The 24,232-nt window shown below is 33.4% G+C and overlaps 2 protein-coding genes across 5 annotated transcripts in view; one reads left to right on the forward strand and one right to left on the reverse strand.

Annotated features, from left to right (window-relative positions):
* The window catches only part of up (Troponin T, skeletal muscle), a 452,387-nt gene that overhangs the window by 129,535 nt on the left and 298,620 nt on the right, over positions 1–24,232 (forward strand). The gene's annotated exons all lie outside the window — the stretch shown is intronic.
* Tpst (tyrosylprotein sulfotransferase) overlaps positions 1–24,232 on the reverse strand; it is an 88,498-nt gene that overhangs the window by 19,703 nt on the left and 44,563 nt on the right. For all 3 annotated transcript variants that reach the window (XM_075298384.1, XM_075298386.1, XM_075298385.1), the window contains exons 3-5: positions 10,655–10,895; positions 10,272–10,451; positions 113–249 (exon numbers count right to left, since the gene is read on the reverse strand). In XM_075298384.1, the coding sequence (XP_075154499.1) occupies positions 113–249; positions 10,272–10,451; positions 10,655–10,895 (558 nt within the window). The remainder of the gene's footprint in view (positions 1–112; positions 250–10,271; positions 10,452–10,654; positions 10,896–24,232) is intronic.

Consider the following 24,232-nt stretch of genomic DNA (forward strand, 5'->3'; position numbering starts at 1 on the left):
GAAAATTTCGAAAAATAAATTAACTACAAATATTTTTTAAACTAAATTCAGCGTTAGTTTAACTACTGATTTTGTTATATTTTGATCGTACTAAGTATACATAAAAACTTACTTAGACAGCGGTACTCCATTCGGCTTATTAATGAACTCCTCATGATGTAATACAGAATCGTTCCAAGGGACATCAAGAAATTCCAAAATTTTCCGCATCCATTCTTCGGGATGTAATACTAATTGCTCATAGTATACCTAAAAAAGTTATAATAAAACATTTATAAGTATTTTATTAAATAAACAAGCAAACAATGGAACAAAGGATAAATTTTCCCTTTTTAGGGAGAATATGAAGACATATGTTAATAATAACATTTTTGTAGAAGACGTAACACACAGTCAGAAGCATCAGCACAATGAGGTTCCCAGCAAAAAAATTTGGAAGTTCTTCCAAAGGCACAGCTTTAAAAGCACTTCCAGAAGATGTACTCCCAATGATGTTCTTTATATTAACTACACAGGAAGTTCTTTTAATTCAATTTTTTATAACATGCTTTTTTCATATTTTTAATGGGCAGTTTTAACTTTTTTTGTTTCAAATTGGTTAAAAACAGTTTAAGAATTCATAAAATGGTACAAATTATTAAAATCCTAAATCCAATTTGAAAAAATTGTGAATTTTTGAAAATATTTGATGTCAAACGTTTCATACAAGCGTTAGATCCATTAAAAATGATAACAAATTATAAAAATTATTTATTTGACAAAATATCACAGAATTTTTTAATTTACATCCAAAACATTGAATTCGGATCACACCTAAAGAAGTGATGCAAATTCACTGCACCGGCTGTTGAAATGGAGGACTTCCGTCCTATGACAAGCCCATGTTAAATTCATCGCTTCTGCGTCAATTTTGCACCACTTCCGGATCCAAAAAGAACATTTTCATTACTTTTTTGGCGACGCTTTTTTTGCTGGGTTGTGCTTCAGATTTAATCATATCGAGATATTTCATGGTAAAAAAATGAACGTGAAATCTTTCACATCCGTGGACGAACATATTTTGTATTGCAGTAGAGTATTAAAATTCATCATGATTCCACTTGGCAAAATTCTGTCTCATCTAAAAATTCTAAACAAAAAAATATACACCCATGTTCCGATATCCACTTCAATTCCACTTCCACTATTCACGTCAAATCCACGAACGTGAAAATTTGGTGTTCTTAATTCCACGCTCTTTTTTGAACTTTTCTGTAACCAGCTGGGTTGCACAAATCACCCAAAAATTCACTACTTATTATAATTTATTATTTTTTTAATTAAAAATGACGCAATTTTAATAAAACTCATGTATTAAATATAAAACATTTTAAATTTTTTACGCGAGTACTTTTTTTAACCGGAAATACACCCATCTTGGACATAATTCAACTTTCACCAAGACTTTTGCAAGTGAATTGATTTCACGAAAATTCCGGTGAAAGTGGATTGTAGGACACGAAAATCGTGGAATTGATTCACATTCACCTGGAAGTGGATTTGGGAACATGGGTAATAATCTTAATTTAATGTAAAAAAATATACAGTAAAACAAATAATTGATTTAATTAATTTTTAAGCCAACTAAAATGATTAAATATGTAAAATTATTATGTAACTAAAGGGTGATTCTTTTGAGGTTAGGATTTTCATGCATTAGTATTTGACAGATCACGTGGGATTTCAGACATGGTGTCAAAGAGAAAGATGCTCAGTATGCTTTGACATTTCATCATGAATAGACTTACGATCTGCCACAACGTCGAATTTTCAGTGAATGGGCCCTAGAAAAGTTGGCAGAAAATCCGCTTTTTTATCGACAAATTTTGTTCAGCGATGAGGCTCATTTCTGGTTGAATGGCTACGTAAATAAGCAAAATTGCCGCATTTGGAGTGAAGAGCAACCAGAAGCCGTTCAAGAACTGCCCATGCATCCCGAAAAATGCACTGTTTGGTGTGGTTTGTACGCTGGTGGAATCATTGGACCGTATTTTTTCAAAGATGCTGTTGGACGCAACGTTACGGTGAATGGCGATCGCTATCGTTCGATGCTAACAAACTTTTTGTTGCCAAAAATGGAAGAACTGAACTTGGTTGACATGTGGTTTCAACAAGATGGCGCTACATGCCACACAGCTCGCGATTCTATGGCCATTTTGAGGGAAAACTTCGGAGAACAATTCATCTCAAGAAATGGACCGGTAAGTTGGCCACCAAGATCATGCGATTTGACGCCTTTAGACTATTTTTTGTGGGGCTACGTCAAGTCTAAAGTCTACAGAAATAAGCCAGCAACTATTCCAGCTTTGGAAGACAACATTTCCGAAGAAATTCGGGCTATTCCGGCCGAAATGCTCGAAAAAGTTGCCCAAAATTGGACTTTCCGAATGGACCACCTAAGACGCAGCCGCGGTCAACATTTAAATGAAATTATCTTCAAAAAGTAAATGTCATGGACCAATCTAACGTTTCAAATAAAGAACCGATGAGATTTTGCAAATTTTATGCGTTTTTTTTAAAAAAAAAGTTATCAAGCTCTTAACAAATCACCCTTTAAATATCCATTAATTTTACGAAGCCGATCGATTCCAACTAGAGGTGTGCACGTGAGTAATAGTTTACTCACGCTCACGCACACTCACGACTGTAAAATCATACTCACGCACACTCACGCACGATATTTTTTGGTAGGACTCACGCTCACGCACACTCACGAAAAGAACATTTGTACTCACGCACGAAAACGTCGTGACTCACGAAAAATACCATGACTCACGAAAAATATCGTGACTCACGAAAAATATCGTGACTCACGAATAATTTTATGATTAATTTACCGTACCGAAGTGTCTGAAAACATGAGCATTATTAAAATCGAGAGTGTTATTAAACTCTTAACATCCCAGATGCCACTAAAATTGTAATTGAATTTAACTCTTAAGCGTTTTATGTTGGTGAGCAGGAATATTTTCGTGAGTGTAATTCGTTACTCACGCACACTCACGAAGATATTATTTTCGTGACTCACGCTCACGCACGATATTTTGGTTTGTTAATCACGCTCACGCACACTCACGCTATTGTCATGAGCGTGACTCACGACTCACGCACGAGTCACGACAATTTCGTGTCACATGCACACCTCTAATTCCAACATAAAAACATATACAGGAACATTATAAATACTTAAAAATGCAAAATATTCCACTAATTATCGATAAAGATTTATTTTTCGAAAACCCATAATATTTCACCATGATGGTAACCCTGAAATGTCCACTTCAAATTACACATCCCACTTAAAATAAAAAGTAATCTTCAACAATTTTTTTTATGAATATTTAATATTATAGTAGTCTTAGGTACTAAAGTATTATTTAATTTTTTCTTTAAATCAAACGAATTGATTACATTTAAATAAGATGACATCCTTAATCATGGTGGCAGTATTCCTTTTAGTCCAGATGAAATGCTTGTCTGAGTGGGTTATACTTTTTTTATTCTATTTACTTATCATCCGCAAACGACATTTTATTAATTTAAAACCGAATGGAGAGCGGAAATGTTTTCGCACACAGAGAGGCCATCATCATCATTCACAATGAATTTACGTAGTTCCTTCCGTCTAAAGCCGACTCCCCCCTCCTTGAGGAGTTTACCATAAATCACTGGCGATTTAGAGAAATTTATTATCTATGCCATGGAATAAAAGATACTGGGAAATACTTGTGTTTAAGCCAAATGTTTATTTGCTGCTTCGACGACCGACAATGATAACCATAAAAATCTACATCAAATTGTTTTATTCCAAATGAGTGAAGTCATTGAAGCTCATATGGTATAAAACCCATTCTGTGTTCACAGGAATCACACAATAAATATGTATATAAATATATGTATAAATTGATTCTTAATTTAGTGAGAAATTTTCTTTTGTTTCTATATTCCCTAGGATTGAGATTCAATGTGCCGTATAAAATTGATTTGAAGATATTCCACAAAATAGCTCGATGGAGTTTGCGGGAGTCATTTAAAAGTGAAATCCCACTCTATCAATCACAAACTCACAGACTAAAGTTCAATTAAAAGATAAATCCTTTTGCTACTTTATTGGATATTTAAGTAAAAGTGTCTTAAATGATATATATTGTATAATTGGGATAGGCATTTTAGAGAATAATGTATTTTCATAAGCAAATACATTTAGTATACTCAAGTGTTGAATGTACAATTAAATCTTGCTAAAGTATTGGACATAGGGAAAAATGTTCATAAATTACAAATAAATAAAAAATACGTCATAGAGCTTGACCGAAGCAGGTTTTTTTGGCCGAAGCTGATGTTCGGCAAAAAAACAATAATCGATCGAAGCCGATTATTTTCTTGAAATTTGTAATTAAAGGAATTTGGTGTGTTTTAGTTCAATATTAGCAAAGGCAAAAAACAACAATAAAAGGTCCATGTCTTATAATATTCATTTGAAACTAACATACTTTTCAGTATTCAAAATTCAGTAGTTTTATATTATAATGGCAAATAAGCGATTTTTTACATTTTTTTCGTTTTATTTGTACTCTGTGCTTTGACTGAGAGGGCAATTCGATATGAAATAAATTAATCAAAAAGCTTCGGCTTTGCTTAATTGGCCTTTTGACGCCGAAGGCCAATTCGTGGCAGATTATCGATTTTTGGCCATATACCGAAGCCGATTCTTCGGTCGAGCTATGAAAATATTTGTTAAATTGCATATTTGCATCATTTTACGAGGGTTGCATTTTATTAATCATCGAAAACGCTTTATTGCTTTTCGAAATATTCCCCATTAAGACCTAGACAGTTTTGCATGCGTTTGAACCAATTGTCGAAGCATTTTTGCCACTCTGAAGGCATAAACTGCCCTTCAGGTGTCAACAACAAAAATTTTACCTGTCATTTTATTTTTTTACGTTCGGGAATAAAAATAATTCATTCGCTGCCAAAGAATGAGTCATCTGCTAAACGGCAAACCGAGTTTTTAAGTGCTCAAAAATGCAGTTGTGTGAGCCGATGTGAGAGCTCGGATTGTGGTGGTGAAAACAGATTCGTCTTCGGCGGTGGCAAGCAAATGACTGTGTAGAACTCAGAATTATCTGTTCTGCGTTGTTCTAGTGGTACAAAAGCGACATGTCTAGATTTGAACCAGGCAATAATGTCTGAAAAAACAGGCAATCACTTGTTTGGAAGTGCTTCGTGCAAAAGCAGCTTTTGTTAGATTTGGGCTTCGAATTTTACGAGCATTTCTTTCGAGTAATCGACACGAGCCTTGTTTTTGGCGATCCAACGGTATTTTTTACTGTCCAATATTTCTAAAATATTGAATTAATGGTGATCCCGGTAATGCCTAAGGTTGTCTCACATGACGATCTTGCAATATCACAGAATCAATGGTTTCTGGGACAATAACTGATTTTGGACCAACTTCACGAAATTCGTCGTGGAGTAAACTCCGACCTCGGTTGAATTCAGTACTGGTCATTGACGGAGCTTCATTACCAAAAACTCAATAAAGTTCATAGACACACTATTGTTGGGTTCATCCACGTCGAAAATTGTAAAAATAATCAGGAATTAATTCCATTTTTTTTAGCGAGATGAATCTTTTAAGTCGCTGTAAACACCACAAAGAGCGTATGTCAAAACGTTCTGAGTACGTATACCCTGAAAGTTGTCAAGCATTACGAATCCCGAAATATGAAAGGTTCCCATCGGTGGTTTGTCAATACAAGATTGTGCATTTTTAATACACTTCTGCTCCTATCAATTTATTACGTAAAAAAAGCTGTCCTCCACGAAATTTTAGACGAACGAACATCGTTTAGAAAGTTTTTTGTTGCGGTAATTAAAGTTTGTTTGGAAGTAAAGTATGTTTTTGTGATAAACTTTTACGTCAATAACAGAATTTAAAAACGATTGAATAAATACTACCTCATGTTTCTGACAAACACTTTAGTTGATAAAACTTCCGATGCTTAGTTTCATACAAAATATGCAACTTTTGGTACAACTTTACAAACGAAGAAGATTTTTGGTATATCAACGGTCCTACACCCAGAAAAAAGTTACCCCTTGCTTAAGTTAAAATGAACTAATTTTGAAGAAAGTCGAACTTCGTATAGTGCCAAATATATTTTTATTTGTTTTGAACGATGCTATTTTCGTAGAAATTAGGAAGAATGCATTCTATATGTTAGTTAAAATTTTCCTGAATTTATGTACCAGTATACACCAGAATACATAAATGGAATGATTATATTGATCGTTTTTTATTCATGTGGACAAATCTTACATATTTGTGGTAAACATTTTACTCCAAAATTAGAACTGCTTACATCCAAAGAAAAAATACTTTCCTCCAGAACGTAATTTTAGACAAACGAAATTTGAATTCAGTACTGGTCATTGACGGAGCTTCATTACCAAAAACTCAATAAAGTTCATAGACACACTATTGTTGGGTTCATCCACGTCGAAAATTGTAAAAATAATCAGGAATTAATTCCATTTTTTTTAGCGAGATGAATCTTTTAAGTCGCTGTAAACACCACAAAGAGCGTATGTCAAAACGTTCTGAGTACGTATACCCTGAAAGTTGTCAAGCATTACGAATCCCGAAATATGAAAGGTTCCCATCGGTGGTTTGTCAATACAAGATTGTGCATTTTTAATACACTTCTGCTCCTATCAATTTATTACGTAAAAAAAGCTGTCCTCCACGAAATTTTAGACGAACGAACATCGTTTAGAAAGTTTTTTGTTGCGGTAATTAAAGTTTGTTTGGAAGTAAAGTATGTTTTTGTGATAAACTTTTACGTCAATAACAGAATTTAAAAACGATTGAATAAATACTACCTCATGTTTCTGACAAACACTTTAGTTGATAAAACTTCCGATGCTTAGTTTCATACAAAATATGCAACTTTTGGTACAACTTTACAAACGAAGAAGATTTTTGGTATATCAACGGTCCTACACCCAGAAAAAAGTTACCCCTTGCTTAAGTTAAAATGAACTAATTTTGAAGAAAGTCGAACTTCGTATAGTGCCAAATATATTTTTATTTGTTTTGAACGATGCTATTTTCGTAGAAATTAGGAAGAATGCATTCTATATGTTAGTTAAAATTTTCCTGAATTTATGTACCAGTATACACCAGAATACATAAATGGAATGATTATATTGATCGTTTTTTATTCATGTGGACAAATCTTACATATTTGTGGTAAACATTTTACTCCAAAATTAGAACTGCTTACATCCAAAGAAAAAATACTTTCCTCCAGAACGTAATTTTAGACAAACGAAATTTCCCTTTGTTAAAAAGTATTTTATTTAAGGGAAACTAAACCCGAATTTATGAAGAGCGTTCCAACAATTGTCTCTAATCTGTTTTATTTGCGTCAAAAGAAAACATCGTTTGTCTAAAATTTCGTTCCTCAGAAGAGAAAACTCTTCACAAAAGGTCACTGAATGGAGCGGTTGGTATTCTGACGATTTTCACGAAAAATTTACTCACCCTAATTTAAAACAAGCTATATTTTATGTTTATTTTTCTATGCTAAGTCTTATTCATATATCATTTCATTTTCATATCATTTTATAAGAAATTTTAAAAAATTTGAGGAAAATTTCTTGCTCAGTTGTAAATTATTTTACCCCGAGAAGAAATCAGTTTCAGTAAAATTCTATACCTTATTCTGGTTAATGAACTATTTCTAACTGCTTTCCAAACAGCTTTCTGTTTAGATTTTTTTTTACTGAAACAAGTAAAGAACTATCCGGGAATAGCAATATTTCAAGAATAATCAAACAAGGAAATTTTATTATTTTACACAGAAATTTAACTTAATGGAAATAAAATGGTTAAACTAAATTGATGAACATTTTTTCCTTTAGTTTCGATGACACTTTTTTGCTGGGTCTAGGTTTAGAAGAACTAAACGTCAAAAACTAACTTTGTATCATTGCCGATTGTATTCATTGTTTGCAATGCAATTAAAAATATAAATTTTTCTTGAGCAGTGTATATTGTATATTGCATAAACGCAATTAAATATTCCAAATCACTTTTTCATTTTATTAACTTATTGCATTTGCAATTTCTAATATATTGCAAGTAGAATTAAATTAAAGCTTTTAATATTTGAAAGATTTTTATATTGCAGCATTTTCATCGGAAAATTTATTCACAAAGGAAAAAGACCAACAGACCGAACTCAGCATCATCTGGTGTTGGATGTTCGAATAAAAAAAAAAAAATAAAACTTAATTAAATGTTAAATAAGTTCAAATATGCGGAACAATTGACGGCATAATTAATTGGCAACTCCTACTACTGAAATTGACAAACTTAAATTATTCTTCCAATCTTTTAGTGAGTGAGTGGACTCTGGCTTTTGTTGGTCCATGTGAAAGACATCCATACCTAAAAAGTTTACATAAAATGATAGTTATCTATACACAGTTACCTAACTACAAACACACACATACATTGAAGACATTTATATTTACTTGTAGCAGGCGGTCGTATACGAAATTGGTTTCATGTCCTTCGTTTTGTATATGTATGTATGGTGTTGGCCATCTCCTCCATGGCATACTAACTCCAAAACATGGCGGGGGATATTAAGGTCATTTTGTTAACAATTTCCGCACAAAAAGAAATTAATCGTTTTAAAAATACGCTGCATTTAATTCCCAATCAAAATATTACACAGGAGGGGGCAGACAAAACACAGATGTGGTGACTGGCAAGTTGGATGTTTGGGAGTCCTGGGCTATAGAAGGACGGCGTTGAACAAACATTTTCCCCAACGATAAAAACTTAATCATCGTTCGGTCTACAGACTGTATGGGGCAGGACAAACATGAGTCAACGGCAATATGAATCGATAGAACAGGACCATACACAAGATGAACATGCAGGCATTCTACGCATGGAAAAATATACAGTAGGAGATAAATAAACGTTTCCAAAAAGGGAAGGACTAAAAGTTAATTAAACGCTAAGCTATATGCCATTCGAAGGAAAAAGTTTACTACTAAAACTAAAATTTGTTGGTAGTTGGCTCTTTTGTTTTTGTTGATTTTCTACCTTGATACGGGAAATAGCTTTTGCTACATCGGTGCTCCCATAATAATGGAATTACCTGTTTACTTTTCAATCCTTTTTAAGTGAATGTAAGACGCCGACTTGATTGGTGTTTGAACAATACATGCAAAATAGAATATTATCCTGCCTTTGTGGTAGGTCTAATTTAAATTGAAATAAAACTGAAATTAACTTAAGTATGGTTAAGTCCACAAGTATAAAACGCTTAAAACATTTGTGCTAACTGTAATAACTGTTTTTTTCAAACCGTCGGCTCGGAAACTATAATAAGGTGAAGCTAACTACCAGTCAAAGGCCAGGAATTAAGACGTTTTGGAACAAACTCAAAACGAGCTAAACGTATATACAAAGCACACTGAAAGAAGAACGAAATTTAGACAACATTTACTTCTGCAGCAAAAAATTTTCTTTAAAAACAAATAGAAAAGTCTCTAAACTTTTCGTTCCATCGTTTGCCATAAATTCAACTTTATTTGTTCTTATTGAAAATACTTTACATTAAAACGGAATTTCATTTGTCTAAAATTTCGTTCCGTAGGATGAAATATATCACTAACGAATATTTCGAGCGAAATTTCATATTTATAATTTTTATAGCATAAAGTAGACAATAATTGTGTTGTTGTTTTCACAAAAAAAACATATTTTTTTTTAATGATTTTATTAATTGAAGATTCGCATTTAAGCTGATTTCAGACGCACCCACCTATAACCGAAAGCAAAATTTTCGCATGTAGCCAATTTTGAGCTTCGTTGTAACAATGTAAATACCTGCAGGTAATTTACTTGAATATTCCCATTGCAGTGAATTACACAGAAGAGGAAGCAATTTCATTTAAACTGCGAGTTTCTTTTTTTTTTTTCAAAAAAAAAATAATAATATGTAATTGATTAAAAAACTGTTCTTGATTAATTGTCCAAGGGGCGAATCCATTTTAATATTTCAAAATGAAATTTCATTACATTCTGTGTGATAGCTTTACAGGATGTTGGCTTCAATTGTAAAGGACAGGTGGAGAGATTGACAACAAGAACAAAAAAACACACACACACACACACACACACCTCAATAGACTGAACTCACCATCATACAACGCTCCCGACCAATTTCTCTACATTGGTCATGCATGACTTCGATGGCATGATTCCATTTTTGCATGCATTGCCTGTAGCTGGTTAAATCGAATCCGGTAATTGTCACCTTGCGTGAAATTATCGAATGTACTGTGGCTCTTCCATCTCTAACCATAAATAGGAATTTTGCCTATAATGAGAAAAATCAATAGAAATTAGTGGTGCAAATATTTGATTGTTTGTAGGTTGTAGATGAAAACGATCAAAACAAATTCGGGATTTTTTGGAATTGTTAACAACATTGGATTTTCCAATACTATTTGGTTCCAACAATTTGTTTGATTTGGGCCATTTCTTCTATAAACCACAAATGAATGATTTTGTTCAACTTACATTTGGAAAAAGTTCTATCACATATGTGCCCATTTTTAGGGTCAATGGATCTTTGTTACAAAGCCGTGGCGCTGGATCACCATGTTTCGCTATGATCTCTAAACAAAATTGAGCAATGGCACTGTTCATGACTTCTTTGGTGATACCAGCTTCTACCAGCCGCAGCGATTCCTTCTCCGATTTGAGCCAATGAGATCGAAGCTGTAATATTCTAGGAATCACTCTTGTTTCCTGGCCACATCTAAAATTGATAAGAGAGGGGGGAAAATGTTAAATTGTAATGTTACATAAATTAAAATAATAATTTACAAAGACGACAATAAAGCCACGTATAGTTCTATTTTTATACTCCACAGTAATTCTTTCAAAATAGCGTTCTCATGCATTTCTATAAGAAACCAAAAGTTATTCGTGTGAGATATATTCAATTTGTGCAAGGACAAATCAGACTAAGATTGCTCTTTAAAAACTGCATTGATATTCCATTTCACATTCAAACTTGACAATTAAAGATCCAAACGGCATTGTCGTCATTCGTTTTCAATTTACGATTATTGAGAGAACGAAATGAAGTGAAACGAAAACGAACACAAAGGTATTGACCATGTTCTTGGGGGAAAAAGGGGTACAACAACAAGGAAGAGGAAACATTCTCCTCTTGGAAATGATAAACTTTGGCTCTTGCTATTTGCCATAGTCTATGATTTGTTTTGGAGTAAAGAATATGCTGCTGTCTTGGGAACAATAGACCTTAAACAAGCATTCACAGGGGATTTTTGAAGAACAGACGCTCCATTCCAAATAGGCGAGTGAATGGAAGTAAAAATATGCTGAAAGGCGCGCCAAAGACAGCAAATAAACATAGCAATGAACAAGGTTCAGCAGCATCAACCAAAAGCGAAAAGAGCCATTTCCGCTGTCCCGTTTATTCTTCGTCGCATCCGTCTCCCACATTCCAGTCATACAATGTCAGAGCAAATAGCAGGCAAGCACATCCATTGAAGTTCTAATGCAAAGCAAGACTAGAGCACTCATACTTGCTCGGAGAAAGATGGTGACAGAAGAACATTTCGAGAAAACGAAGCCAACGAGAAAAAAAAAACGCACATACACATAACACAGAAAAGGGGAATCCTTTCAATTGAAAGACACAGCAGCTGAGCACAATGTGTTTTAATGGTCTGTTTGGATGCTTCTCCCACTACTGGCGCAGTCACTGCTGTTGTTATTTCCATACAATCACACTCTTTCGAAGACAATAGGGCAGGTCGGACCGAAAGGAAGAAAATACATATGTTCGTAAGTCACAACACTATCCCATCCATCCAAAAAGGGATAAGGGGGAAATTGTCTCTTAAACACCCACGCTGTTAAAGATATGCCTAGATAGAGCGGGCAATATCATTATCATAGAAGTTTCCGATGGTTTACTCAAAACAAGTATTTGTTGTTGATTCTATGCTGTTAATATGTCATGCGATTAATCGAATAATTGACACTTTTTTCCAATATTGAGCCAATTTTAGGACTCGAATTTTGTACAATATCACAGAAATAGTTCTTTAAAATAAAGAAATTTTAATTCATAGATTTAAAATGTTTTTAAATTTAAAGTCGTATGTCTTTGAAGCAAGGCAAGTTATCCGTAAAGTAAGGAGAACAAATTTGGTTCAGAGAAGTAATCTTTAAATTAAGTGAGATAAAAAGCTTTGAATATAGGCTAAGGCAGGGTCACATTAGGCAAATATTTGAGCGAAATGAGTATAATTTTTTTGTTTTGCATCTTCTTTTAAATTCTTTTTTTTAATTAAGAAAACGTTTTTTATTTTGAATATAATTTGAATTTTTTAATTGACATTTATTTGTACTTGAATTGCTTTGTTAATAAAGGGTGATTTGTTAAGAGCTTGATAACTTTTTTAAAAAAAAAAACGCATAAAATTTGCAAAATCTCATCGGTTCTTTATTTGAAAAGTTAGATTGGTCCATGACATTTACTTTTTGAAGATAATTTCATTTAAATGTTGACCGCGGCTGCGTCTTAGGTGGTCCATTCGGAAAGTCCAATTTTGGGCAACTTTTTCGAGCATTTCGGCCGGAATAGCCCGAATTTCTTCGGAAATGTTGTCTTCCAAAGCTGGAATAGTTGCTGGCTTATTTCTGTAGACTTTAGACTTGACGTAGCCCCACAAAAAATAGTCTAAAGGCGTCAAATCGCATGATCTTGGTGGCCAACTTACCGGTCCATTTCTTGAGATGAATTGTTCTCCGAAGTTTTCCCTCAAAATGGCCATAGAATCGCGAGCTGTGTGGCATGTAGCGCCATCTTGTTGAAACCACATGTCAACCAAGTTCAGTTCTTCCATTTTTGGCAACAAAAAGTTTGTTAGCATCGAACGATAGCGATCGCCATTTACCGTAACGTTGCGTCCAACAGCATCTTTGAAAAAATACGGTCCAATGATTCCACCAGCGTACAAACCACACCAAACAGTGCATTTTTCGGGATGCATGGGCAGTTCTTGAACGGCTTCTGGTTGCTCTTCACTCCAAATGCGGCAATTTTGCTTATTTACGTAGCCATTCAACCAGAAATGAGCCTCATCGCAGAACAAAATTTGTCGATAAAAAAGCGGATTTTCTGCCAACTTTTCTAGGGCCCATTCACTGAAAATTCGACGTTGTGGCTCGTTAGTAAGTCTATTCATGATGAAATGTCAAAGCATACTGAGCATCTTTCTCTTTGACACCATGTCTGAAATCCCACGTGATCTGTCAAATACTAATGCATGAAAATCCTAACCTCAAAAGAATCACCCTTTATATTGAAAAAATTTGCAAAATCTCAAAAAAAAAAGTATTTATTTTAAATAAAGTGGAATTGGAAGCAATAACAAGATCCTAAAGGCCAGTCAAAACCTTTGGATCCAAGTTAACATTTTTTTGCGTGTCACTTGCTTGCCGCCTTGCCCCGTTCTCTTCCTTTGTTTGTTATGTTTTGTTTGGAGCTATCGGTGTTCACGACACAATAAAGGTAAATATAATTGTTCACGAAAATTATTCAATAAAACTCATATAAGTCAACACAAATATTATACCCTGGTGTTTTTATTTTGTTTATTTTCATAATTTCAAATCCCACATATTCACCATAATAAATAATCTTCATCAAAATCACGATAAATTTAAAATTTCAGACCGATTATAGATTTCGCGATGCCCAGCATCTTAAGCGTTATATGAATTCTGAGATACCCCTATTTTAATGAATTTTGTTTTGTTTTGCTCTTAATCTTGATTTTGCCAAAAAAAAAATAATAATAAATACAATTGTAAAAAAGTGTTGTTCAGTCTTGAAGTGACATACAAACAAAGCAATTGTTTCAGTTAAACAGTTGCTTTGAAAAAAGTCTTGAAGGACATATCCTTCCATACTCTTGACTCTTAGAACAAAATGTATTCATTGAAAAGCCGATCGACTATTTGTCTTTGGTCAAGTTTCATAGAATAGAAGAAAATCCATGAAAGAAAAATATTTTGGAAAAAAATAAACTTTGTACATTTGCAAAAAATTCATTTGATTTCAAAGAAAATTTATTCCTTATTTAAATTTTGAAATCTTGAATTTGAAGTAAAATTAAATTATAACATTAAAATTGTAGTGGTGATCGACCCGCCCGGATGTACATTGACATCGTTTATGGAACTTTTATCCGTACTTATCCAGTCATAAATATACCCTACCCTGGGTAACCATAAATGTTATTTATTGCCGATATTATGGGCAAGCAAATGTATTAAATATCGTGAAAAGTTTCATATATTTCGAAAGGCTTCTTTGCACATTTTTTATGACCAAGTCATTAATAATACACATGGATACAAAGCAGCTGTAGATCAAGGGACAACATCCAATTGCAAATTTATTTCACAGCACAGTGAATCGTATGCACTAATTTATGGGCAATTTTGCCATCTCATGTTAGGACAAAAAATCTAGAAAAAATACTTGGCTACTATAGGACATGGCATGATTAGTATATATCCATACAATTTGTAAACCATGCTTGGAATAAAGAAAAATTTACAATCAATTAGTATTCGAGCTTTATGGACAAGGAAGATTAAGGAACTTGATCAATAGAGTCATTCAAAAGGAAAACTCCAAATCCATACACGTCTGACTGTACATATTTCAATTCTGGCGAAGGACCCTTTCCACAGCCTTTAGTATAGATCTGACTGAGATAAATAACTCCATTTTGGGACTTTTATGCTAAGGGTGGTTAAATTGTAAGGGCCGATGTTGAATGTGAACCACACCCAAATGCCAAGTTTTTTTCCGAGTTTTATTTAACATTTCTCTATTTCAGACTTACTCAATTTGAACCAAGGACGTCGTGAATGGGCAGAATGGTTCCAAGAAATGGCAACAGTGGATGATCAATTTTCGAAGAAAATCATCTTCAGTGATAAGGCACATTTTCACCTCAGTGGATTCGTCAATAAACAGAATTGCCGCATTTGGGCGAATGAGAATCCAAGAGTAATTGTCGAAAAACCAATGCCCCACAAAGAGTGACTGTTTGGTGCGGTTTATGGGCTGGCGCCATCATCGGGCCGTATTTTGCCCAAAATGAGGCCGGTCAGGCAGTTACTGTGAATGGTGTTCGCTATCGTGAGATGATAACGAACTTTTTATGGCCCGAATTGGAAGATATGGATGTGGACGATATGTGGATTCAGCAGGACGGTGCCACTTGCCACACAGCTAACGAAACAATGGCTCTTTTGCGCAACAAATTCAATGGCCGTGTAATGGCGATGTCAATTGGCCGCCAAGATCATGTGATTTGACACCGTTGGGCTTTTTTCTTTGGGGTTATTTGAAAGAAAAGGTGTACGTAGATAAGCCAGCAACAAAGGATGAGATAATTCGGCACATTAACGGCATAGAACCTCCATTATGCCTCAGCGTCATCGAAAATTTGGACCATCGGATGAAGGTGTGCCACCGAGGTCGCGGCGCCCATTTGGCCGATATTTTGTTCCATACATAATTGAGTAATACCAATATATCATAATAAAATAAAATTACAATAATTTCATAAATAGTTTGTGTTTTATTCAAAATCAACATCGGCCCTTGAAATTTTAACCACACAGAAAAAAATATCACCAAAATATTTCCAATTAAAAAGTTAATTGAAGTTGAAATTTTTTTCAATTAATATATTAATTGGTACAATTAACTTTTTAATCAAGATTGAAACATTAAGTTAATTAAGTCAATGATTGAAAATTTTACAATTTTTAATTAAAAAGTTAATTGATACAATTAACTTTTAATCAAATTCGGAAGACTAAGTCAGTTAGAAAAGCGATGAACATTTTTTTAAATTTTTAATTATTTTTTTTTTTCAAACAATCAATTGTTAATCCAAATAAAAATTCTAAGCCAATTCAGAATGTAATTGAAAATAGTTACCTTTTTTTAATTAATAAATTAATTGAGTTTTGCAATCAACATCAATTAAATTTTTAATTGAATCAATTAAAAAATTAATTGAAATTTGGTAATGAAATCAATTAATTTTTAATCAAGATTTTTTTCTATGCCCAATTAAAACTGTGATTGATACTATCATTTTCGTGATTGACATTTCAATTAAAAAATTAATTGGATCAATTAATTTCGTGATTGAATCAGAAAAAATTTTTTTTGTGTGCACCCTTTATTTGTAGTTGGTTTAGTAAATAAACTTTTCTTTTTTTTTTATTCAGTCTTTTTTAATTATATTGGGAACTTAAAATGTTTTGTCATATTTATTTTTATCATATTATTAATTAATTTATTTTTATGTTATCTTATATACATATTTATACTTATTATATACACACATTTGTTCTCGCATTGTCATAATTTCAATTGTACTGTATTCATAGTTAGTAGTTCAATGTAATTTATATAAATTGGCCGCTTTGTGGCTTCAAATTACATAATGAAACAAGTAAGTAAAGTCTAAATTCGGGCGGAGCCGACTATATTATACCCTTCACCACTATGTAGACAAACATTTGTGTTACCAACTACTTCAAATTTATAGGAGCTATATAAAGGTTTTCATTTCCAGATACAAATACTTTTAATGGAGAAAATTTTTTGTACTTCTACAAAAACTCTAGAATTAAAATTTAAATCAGCTAACGCCCTGGCATGAAACACAATGTTAGTAAAAAAATATCGGAAATATGAAGCGAGAGAAATTTTAATGCAATTATACAAAAGAACATTTATGATTTATCAGGCGATACATATGTATTCGAGATATAGGACAATTTTATTAATATTTAGCATTTTTGCTACTCATAAGTGGCGATTTTACAAGGATATTGGTTAGATCTCGCCAAGATGTGGTCAAGTGTGGGTTGTGATATATTATTTGGTCAAGTAGGGCGACTTGGAGCCTTATTTAAAACTCAACCGTTCTGTGGAAATTCTGGCATTGCAGTGTGTAGTATATGACTAATATATGTGGAAATCATCACAGAATAAACCGGAAAAATTAATATATGGAGGCTTTATCTAAATCTGAACCAAATAAGATCAAACTTGACACACTTAATTATCATATTAAACATATTCTCTGTGGAAACTATCCAGTCAATTGGAGGAAAATCCCATTGAAAATGGGTATAAAATATGAAAAAGTCTACCATATTTCCCCAACTCTGGTGTACGTATATATGGGAACTATATATAATCTGAACCGATTTTGACTAAATTTGAACTGCATAGTTAGAATAATAATTCTGCAATCTCTGCAAAATTTCACGTAAATGGGAGTATAACTTTGGCCCCCGTGGACATATGAGTGTAAATCGGGCGAAAGATATATATGGGAGCTATATCTAAATCTGAACCGATTTCAACCAAATTTGGCACACTTACCGATACTATTAAACGAACTCCTAGTGTAAAATTTGAAGCAAGTCAGGGCAAAACTCTGGCTTTTGAGGCCATATAAGTCCAAATCGGACGAAAGATATATATGGGAGCTATATCTAAATCTGAACCGATTTTAACCAAATTTGGCGCACATAACGACACCGTTAAACCTACCTCTCGTGTAAAATTTGAAGCACGTCAGGGCAAAACTCTGGCTTTTGAGGTCATATAAGTGCAAATCGGACGAAAGATATATATGGGAGCTATATCTAAATCTGAACCGATTTCAATAAAATTTACCAAACATTGGTAGAATGTCATTCCTACTCTTTATGCAAAATTTCACGAAAATCGGTAGTAAGCTTTGGCCTCTGTGGTCATATGAGTCTAAATCGGTCGAAAGATATATATGGGAGCTATATCTAAATCTGAACCGATTTAGCTGATATTTTGCAAGTTTATCGAGACTCATAAAATATTTGGATGTACGGAATTTGAAGAACATCGGTTGATAAACACGCCAATTATAACCAGATCGGGGATAAATATATATGACAGCTATATCTAATTTTGAACCAAAATCAATAGCGATCGTCTTTGTTCCCTAAAACGACCCTGTGCCAAATTTGAGGACGACCGGACTTAAACTGCGACCTGTACTTTGCGCACAAAAATACATGAACAGACAGACAGACAGACGGACGGACAGACAGACAGACTGACATCGCTAAATCGACTCAGAATTTAATTCTAAGACGATCGGTATACTAAACGATGGGTCTATGACCACTATTTCTTGGCGTTACATACAAATGCACAAACTTATTATACCCTGTACCACAGTAGTGGTGAAGGGTATAAAAAAAATTAATAAAAATACATAAATCAATACATGATCGATATGGAGAAATTCAGCTGTAAAGCTTAAAAGATGAACAAAGAAGAGATATAAAGTATGAACACTAAAAATTATATATGTACCTTGAAAACGTGCACCCTTTTATAATAACATTATTAGGGTTTATCAAAGTACTTTGAGTAAAAAAAAAACGTGTCGTTATACTAAATAAATGGATTTTTTATTAAACCAGTATGAAAATTTAGGCAAAGCAGGCAAGCAGACTGCCATATAAACTGAACGCCATTTTTCTTTCACCAATGGATCCACGAAAAATAGGTTATCCCTTCATTTGCGTATTTGTGTATGCGAGTGTGTGTTTGTGAGTTTATCTATGAACGGCTTGAAGTCTACTTCCTGATACCATCAATAAGCCTATCCGCTTCAAAGGATACGGTATTTTTGCTGTCGTTCAAGACAAACAGGCATTCCCCCTTTTTTCCGGTATTTACTCAACGTTAAAAGAGAGTGACACTTTTATTAGATTTTGTTTATCTTTTTCCACTCACACATATGTGCTAATGTACTTACACACAAGTGTATTTAAACACTGAAAGAAAATCATACTCCAAAACAACAATAAATGTAAAAACCTTGAATTTTTTAGGAAATTTTTGTTGTTTGTGTGAAATAAACCATAAATGTATTAGCTATGCATGGTAACCTAATCCGTGCAATGAAAGTAAGTCATTATTCATTATGTATTGCTGGAAGGCCCAAATGCTCTTGTTAAGCAGTTATTCACAAAAAAAAATTGGTAAGCAATTATCTTTAAATGCAAATTGAAATCTTATGAAAAAATACTTTTCTGCATCATGTAGTTTGCGAGAAACAAATAACAAATTTATGTGGTAAGTGTTAGGCCTGAAAGTCTAATGTATGATAACCGAAGCCGTCCGATGTTGGTAACCACACACAGAGAAGATATTAGTTGAAAATCGATTGTTGTAATGAAAATTCTGCATTTACAATGAAATCACAGTTGTGTCAATCTATTTACTTTATTTACAACCATTATTTCGTTTCTGTTTCCATTTGGCGCTTATTATTATAGATTTTTGTTTGTAATACCAGTCAAATAGTTGTCTGAACTAATTGCCTCTCTTACGAAAATTTTTTATCGAATTCGATACGCACAACCAACCTTATAAATCTTTTATAACTGTCATTTAGTATTCAGCACTAACAATTGGTTTTCAGAGCCAAATTCCTTTGGAAATATTTTTAAATGTCAAACAATTTATTACTAATTCTTCAATGTTGAAAGAAAACGTGTTTTTTTTTAATTTAAAGTAAAAACCACAGGAAATGGAATATTTTTCAGCCATATCTAAGTTTATTTGAGTCCTTGGTGGAGTGCCACTCAAACATTTTCACGAACAACTCGCGCAGGCTTGAGGATACTCAATGCTAGTTAGATAAATAGTGCGCATCTTAAATAGTTTAGGATCAAATGCAGATTGAGTTGTATTATGTTTTAGATGTGGAACAATTTTATTGTGCGAAAACAATGATAACGACTTTAAAGATCATCTCCACATCTGCCGTTTATCTATGAAACCCAAAAGGAAGTGACCATGGCGAGTAGATTCTTATTTATTTTTTAAAACTACACTCTAATTTTCTGATTTAATTTGTTGTGGTTTTAGACGGGATGTGTTGGCCAATTTTTCTGATATACCACTACTACTACTGAACGAAGAGCTCCAAAGATTTAACTCCAATTGCCTTTAATAGTGATAATTTTTTTAAATTGTTATCAATGTATTGTATTTAGGTATAAAGTTATTTTATGTACCTTTCTATCATTTAAAAATATAAATAAAATACAATATTTTGAGGAAAAATTAATTTTCAATTCGGTTAAGATGCTAGCAAAGTTGAGTGATACAACCAAATGAACAAGGGGCAACGACCAATTTCATTGTCTAATACAACCAACCCCATGTATAGTATTAGTTGGATTTCCCATAATTCGATTGAGACGACCGAATTTATCGGGTATCACAACTACCAACAGTTAGTTGCTGCAACTGCCAAAAGGAGTTTGGCAATAAATTCGGTTATCACAACCAATCTGTATTCTCTGTGCATCCCTACCAATAATAACGAAACATGAACAAAGTTTACACACAAAAAAAAAAGCTTTCCTCCCAAACGAAATTTTTGACAAACAAAGATCGTTTCTAATTTGCTTTTCGCTGTAAGGAAGTTTATTTGGAAGAAAAGTATAAGTTTTTGCGATAAACATTTATTTTTTTTTTCGAGGATGTAAAAACAATTTCATGAAGACTAACTCAAAAAGACAATCTTTTCTGGCTAATTACATTTTCCCTCACATCTTTCTCACTTACTCGAGGTTTTTTAGTTCTTAGCACCATTTTCTGTAATACAAACAATGTAGAAGAAATTATTCGATTTTATAAATTTTTTAAATTTTACCTTTCGCCTGGACGGAGAATCGAATCGAGGACCATACAGTTTGTAAGCCAACACACTTTATACAAATATACAAAAAAAAAAAAAAACAAAAAAAAAAATCATCTGCGGATTATCCCCCTCAATATTTCAAAGTTTCTCTAAGAGGTTTCACCGCCGTTCGGACTTGGCAATAAGAAGGAGCTCCCTTGTCATTAAGCTAAACGTATAAAAATAAAGTAGTTCACTACTGTGGTATCGCAATAGACTGAAAGTTTAAGCAAACCCGAAATATCCGACTGCCACTATACCTATCCTAACCTAACTATTGCTGTAAATTCGTAATTCCCAAACTATCTCAAACAGTTGTCCGTACACCAAACTGTTAAAGCTATATTTCATTGTATCTCAGAAACTATATGGCCGATTCGCTTCAAGTTGTATTTTAGAGATCAAGCTTGAATAATTATTTTCTATTTGATACCAAAAAGGATCGAATACAATCAAATTATCCAGTTTCTGAGATACGATGACATATATTTTCAACAGTTTGGTATACGGACAATTGCTTGAGATAGTGTATACACTAAAAAAAATATTGTCGTCAGGTTAAATATTTCATGTCTTTAACCCTCGGATAGACACATGAGTCTGATCAGACCTTTTTCGATTCTAATTGTAATTAAAACACATTTATAATATAGCTAGAGACTTGAAACTTCTGGTACCCTCCTAAAATTTTATTACCTATCGATGTGTGAAAAAATCAGGACGGAAAATACGACAGTAATAATGTAATAATATCAACAAAATAGCATATTTTCCATATAAATACATTAAAATACATAGTGGGTCTGGCCAGGCCTCATGTGTTACGAATGTGACTATCGAAACATGTATATGACGGAGGGTTAAAATACGAATGCAAATTTTGCTTAGCATAGAAGACCTATTTCTCTAATATAAAGTTTTTCCCTTGTCCAAAAGTCAATAAACTTTTCCATAATGTCTTATTGTCCTTATAATTAAGTGATTTGACTTAAAAATGGGTATCATAACATGAAAGACAAAATTTTTGGGCAAAGGTCAACTTTACTTTAATAATAGGTTGGCTGATAAGTCCCCGGTCTGACACATAGATGGCGTCGCTAGTATTAAATGCATATTATTTTTATATAGTACCAACTTTCAAATGATTCATGTCAAAATTTTACGTCTGTAAGTCAATCAGTTTGTGAGATAGAGCGTCTTTTGTGAAGCAACTTTTTTATTGTGAAAAAAATTGAAAAAAAGGAATTTCATGTTTTGATAAAATACTGTTTTCTGAAGGGAACAAATACGGTGGAAGCAAAAACTTGGCTTGATAATGAGTTTCCGGACTCTGCCCCAGGGAAATCAACAATAATTGATTGGTATGCAAAATTCAAGTGTGGTGAAATGAGCACGGAGGACGGTGAACGCAGTGGACGCCCGAAAGAGGTGGTTACCGACGAAAACATAAAAAAATGCACAAAATGATTTTGAATGACCGTAAAATGAAGTTGATCGAGATAGCAGAGGCCTTAAAGATATCAAAGGAACGTGTTGGTCAAATCATTCATCAATATTTGGATATGCGGAAGCTCTGTGCAAAATGGCTCCATCACTACACTCCTGAGTCCAGTCGACAGTCGGCTGAGTGGACAGCGACCGGTGAACCGTCTCCGAAGCGTGGAAAGACTCAAAAGTCCGCTGGCAAAGTAATGGCCTCTGTTGTTTGGGATGCGCATGGAATAATTTTTATCGATTATCTTGAGAAGGGAAAAACCATCAACAGTGACTATTATATGGAGTTATTGGAGCGTTTGAAGGTCGAAATCGCGGCAAAACGGCCCCATATGAAGAATAAAAAAGTGTTGTTCCACCAAGAAAACGCTGGCCCCAGCGACTTTTTCTTGTTCTCAGATCTCAAAAGTATGCTCGCGGAAAAAAAATTTGGCTGCAAGGAAGAGGTGATCGCCGAAACTGAGGCCTATTTTGAGGCAAAACCGAAAGAGTACTACCAAAATGGTATGAAAAAATTGGAAGGTCGTTATAATCGTTGTATCGGCCTTGAAGGGAACTATGTTGAATAATAAAAACGAATTTTGACAAAAAATGTGTTTTTCTTTCTATTTCTAATTCAGAAAAATTAATGAAATTGTCTTTAAATTTGTTGTCTTTTTGTATTTTAACTACAAACCAAAACATCGTTCAAATATAGGAACACTTTATTTTAAAGACGTTTTTTACTTGAAACATAGCATAATTTCTACTGGAAGCCAAGTCTGAATTTGGAAAATAAAGTCGTCGTTAACCCTTCCTTTAAAAACGGACTTGGATAGCATATGAAGAAAACAAGCTGAAAAAAACGAAAAATTAAAATTTGCTTCTTAGAAGCAAATACACAAAACCCAACTTCAAAAAAGAATTGAAATTGACATTTTGTCCCCTCGATCAAAAAATTATGAAGATTGGAACTCTTTAAAGAAAAATTAATTTGATATTTATTATGCAGCCCCTATGTTATTGTTTTTTCAGCGTGTATTCTCCGGACGACATGTCATGAAGAACCCGACACATGAATATACGACATTTCATAAAAGTGCTTCCATCATTCGCCTTTATTAGATTTACAATCCATATTTACACACTTTGTTTTAACTCGCTCCGTCTTTTGCCATTCTCTTTGTTTTTCCATGCCCCTTTTCATTCATAACCTTCCATGAAGCAGGGTTGAAATTTCAAAATTTACATTTTGCATGAAACATTCATCCATCCATCCATTCATTCCAGTCCGCTACAAGTAAATGGAGGCGTTAAATACTGAATTTGCAAGCTAAGCAATAATCAGAGATATCATATTCTTTTATCCTTTTAAATGTAGATATTATGGTTACATTTCCATTTTTTTAACTTCTGCACTATTTTTGTGTATTAATTTCAGATGTTTAAAGATTTAAACGCGAGAAAAAAAATCGGTAACAAAAACGAATAGAAATTTCATTAAATGGTTGCAATCTATGTTTAACTATTCAGAGATGGAGTAGGAAGACATGTGGTCATGCGACCGAGTTTTTTTGATATGGACTAGGAATACATTTCGTAATGCGAACGAATTTTCGTAGAATTGAAGAATATACATTTTCGAACTTTTATTTTTTGACAAGTAGAAACTTCGCCATTTCTAAACATGGATCGATATCTGTGTGTTACCTCTGTTTAACTATATTTCATAGGACGAATTATGAAACAAAATAAATTTAGAAAGATCTCGAGTGCATTCAATGGGAGC

This window comes from Haematobia irritans, chromosome 3 (assembly GCF_050003625.1).
Source record: "Haematobia irritans isolate KBUSLIRL chromosome 3, ASM5000362v1, whole genome shotgun sequence".
Classification (NCBI taxonomy): domain Eukaryota; kingdom Metazoa; phylum Arthropoda; class Insecta; order Diptera; family Muscidae; genus Haematobia; species Haematobia irritans.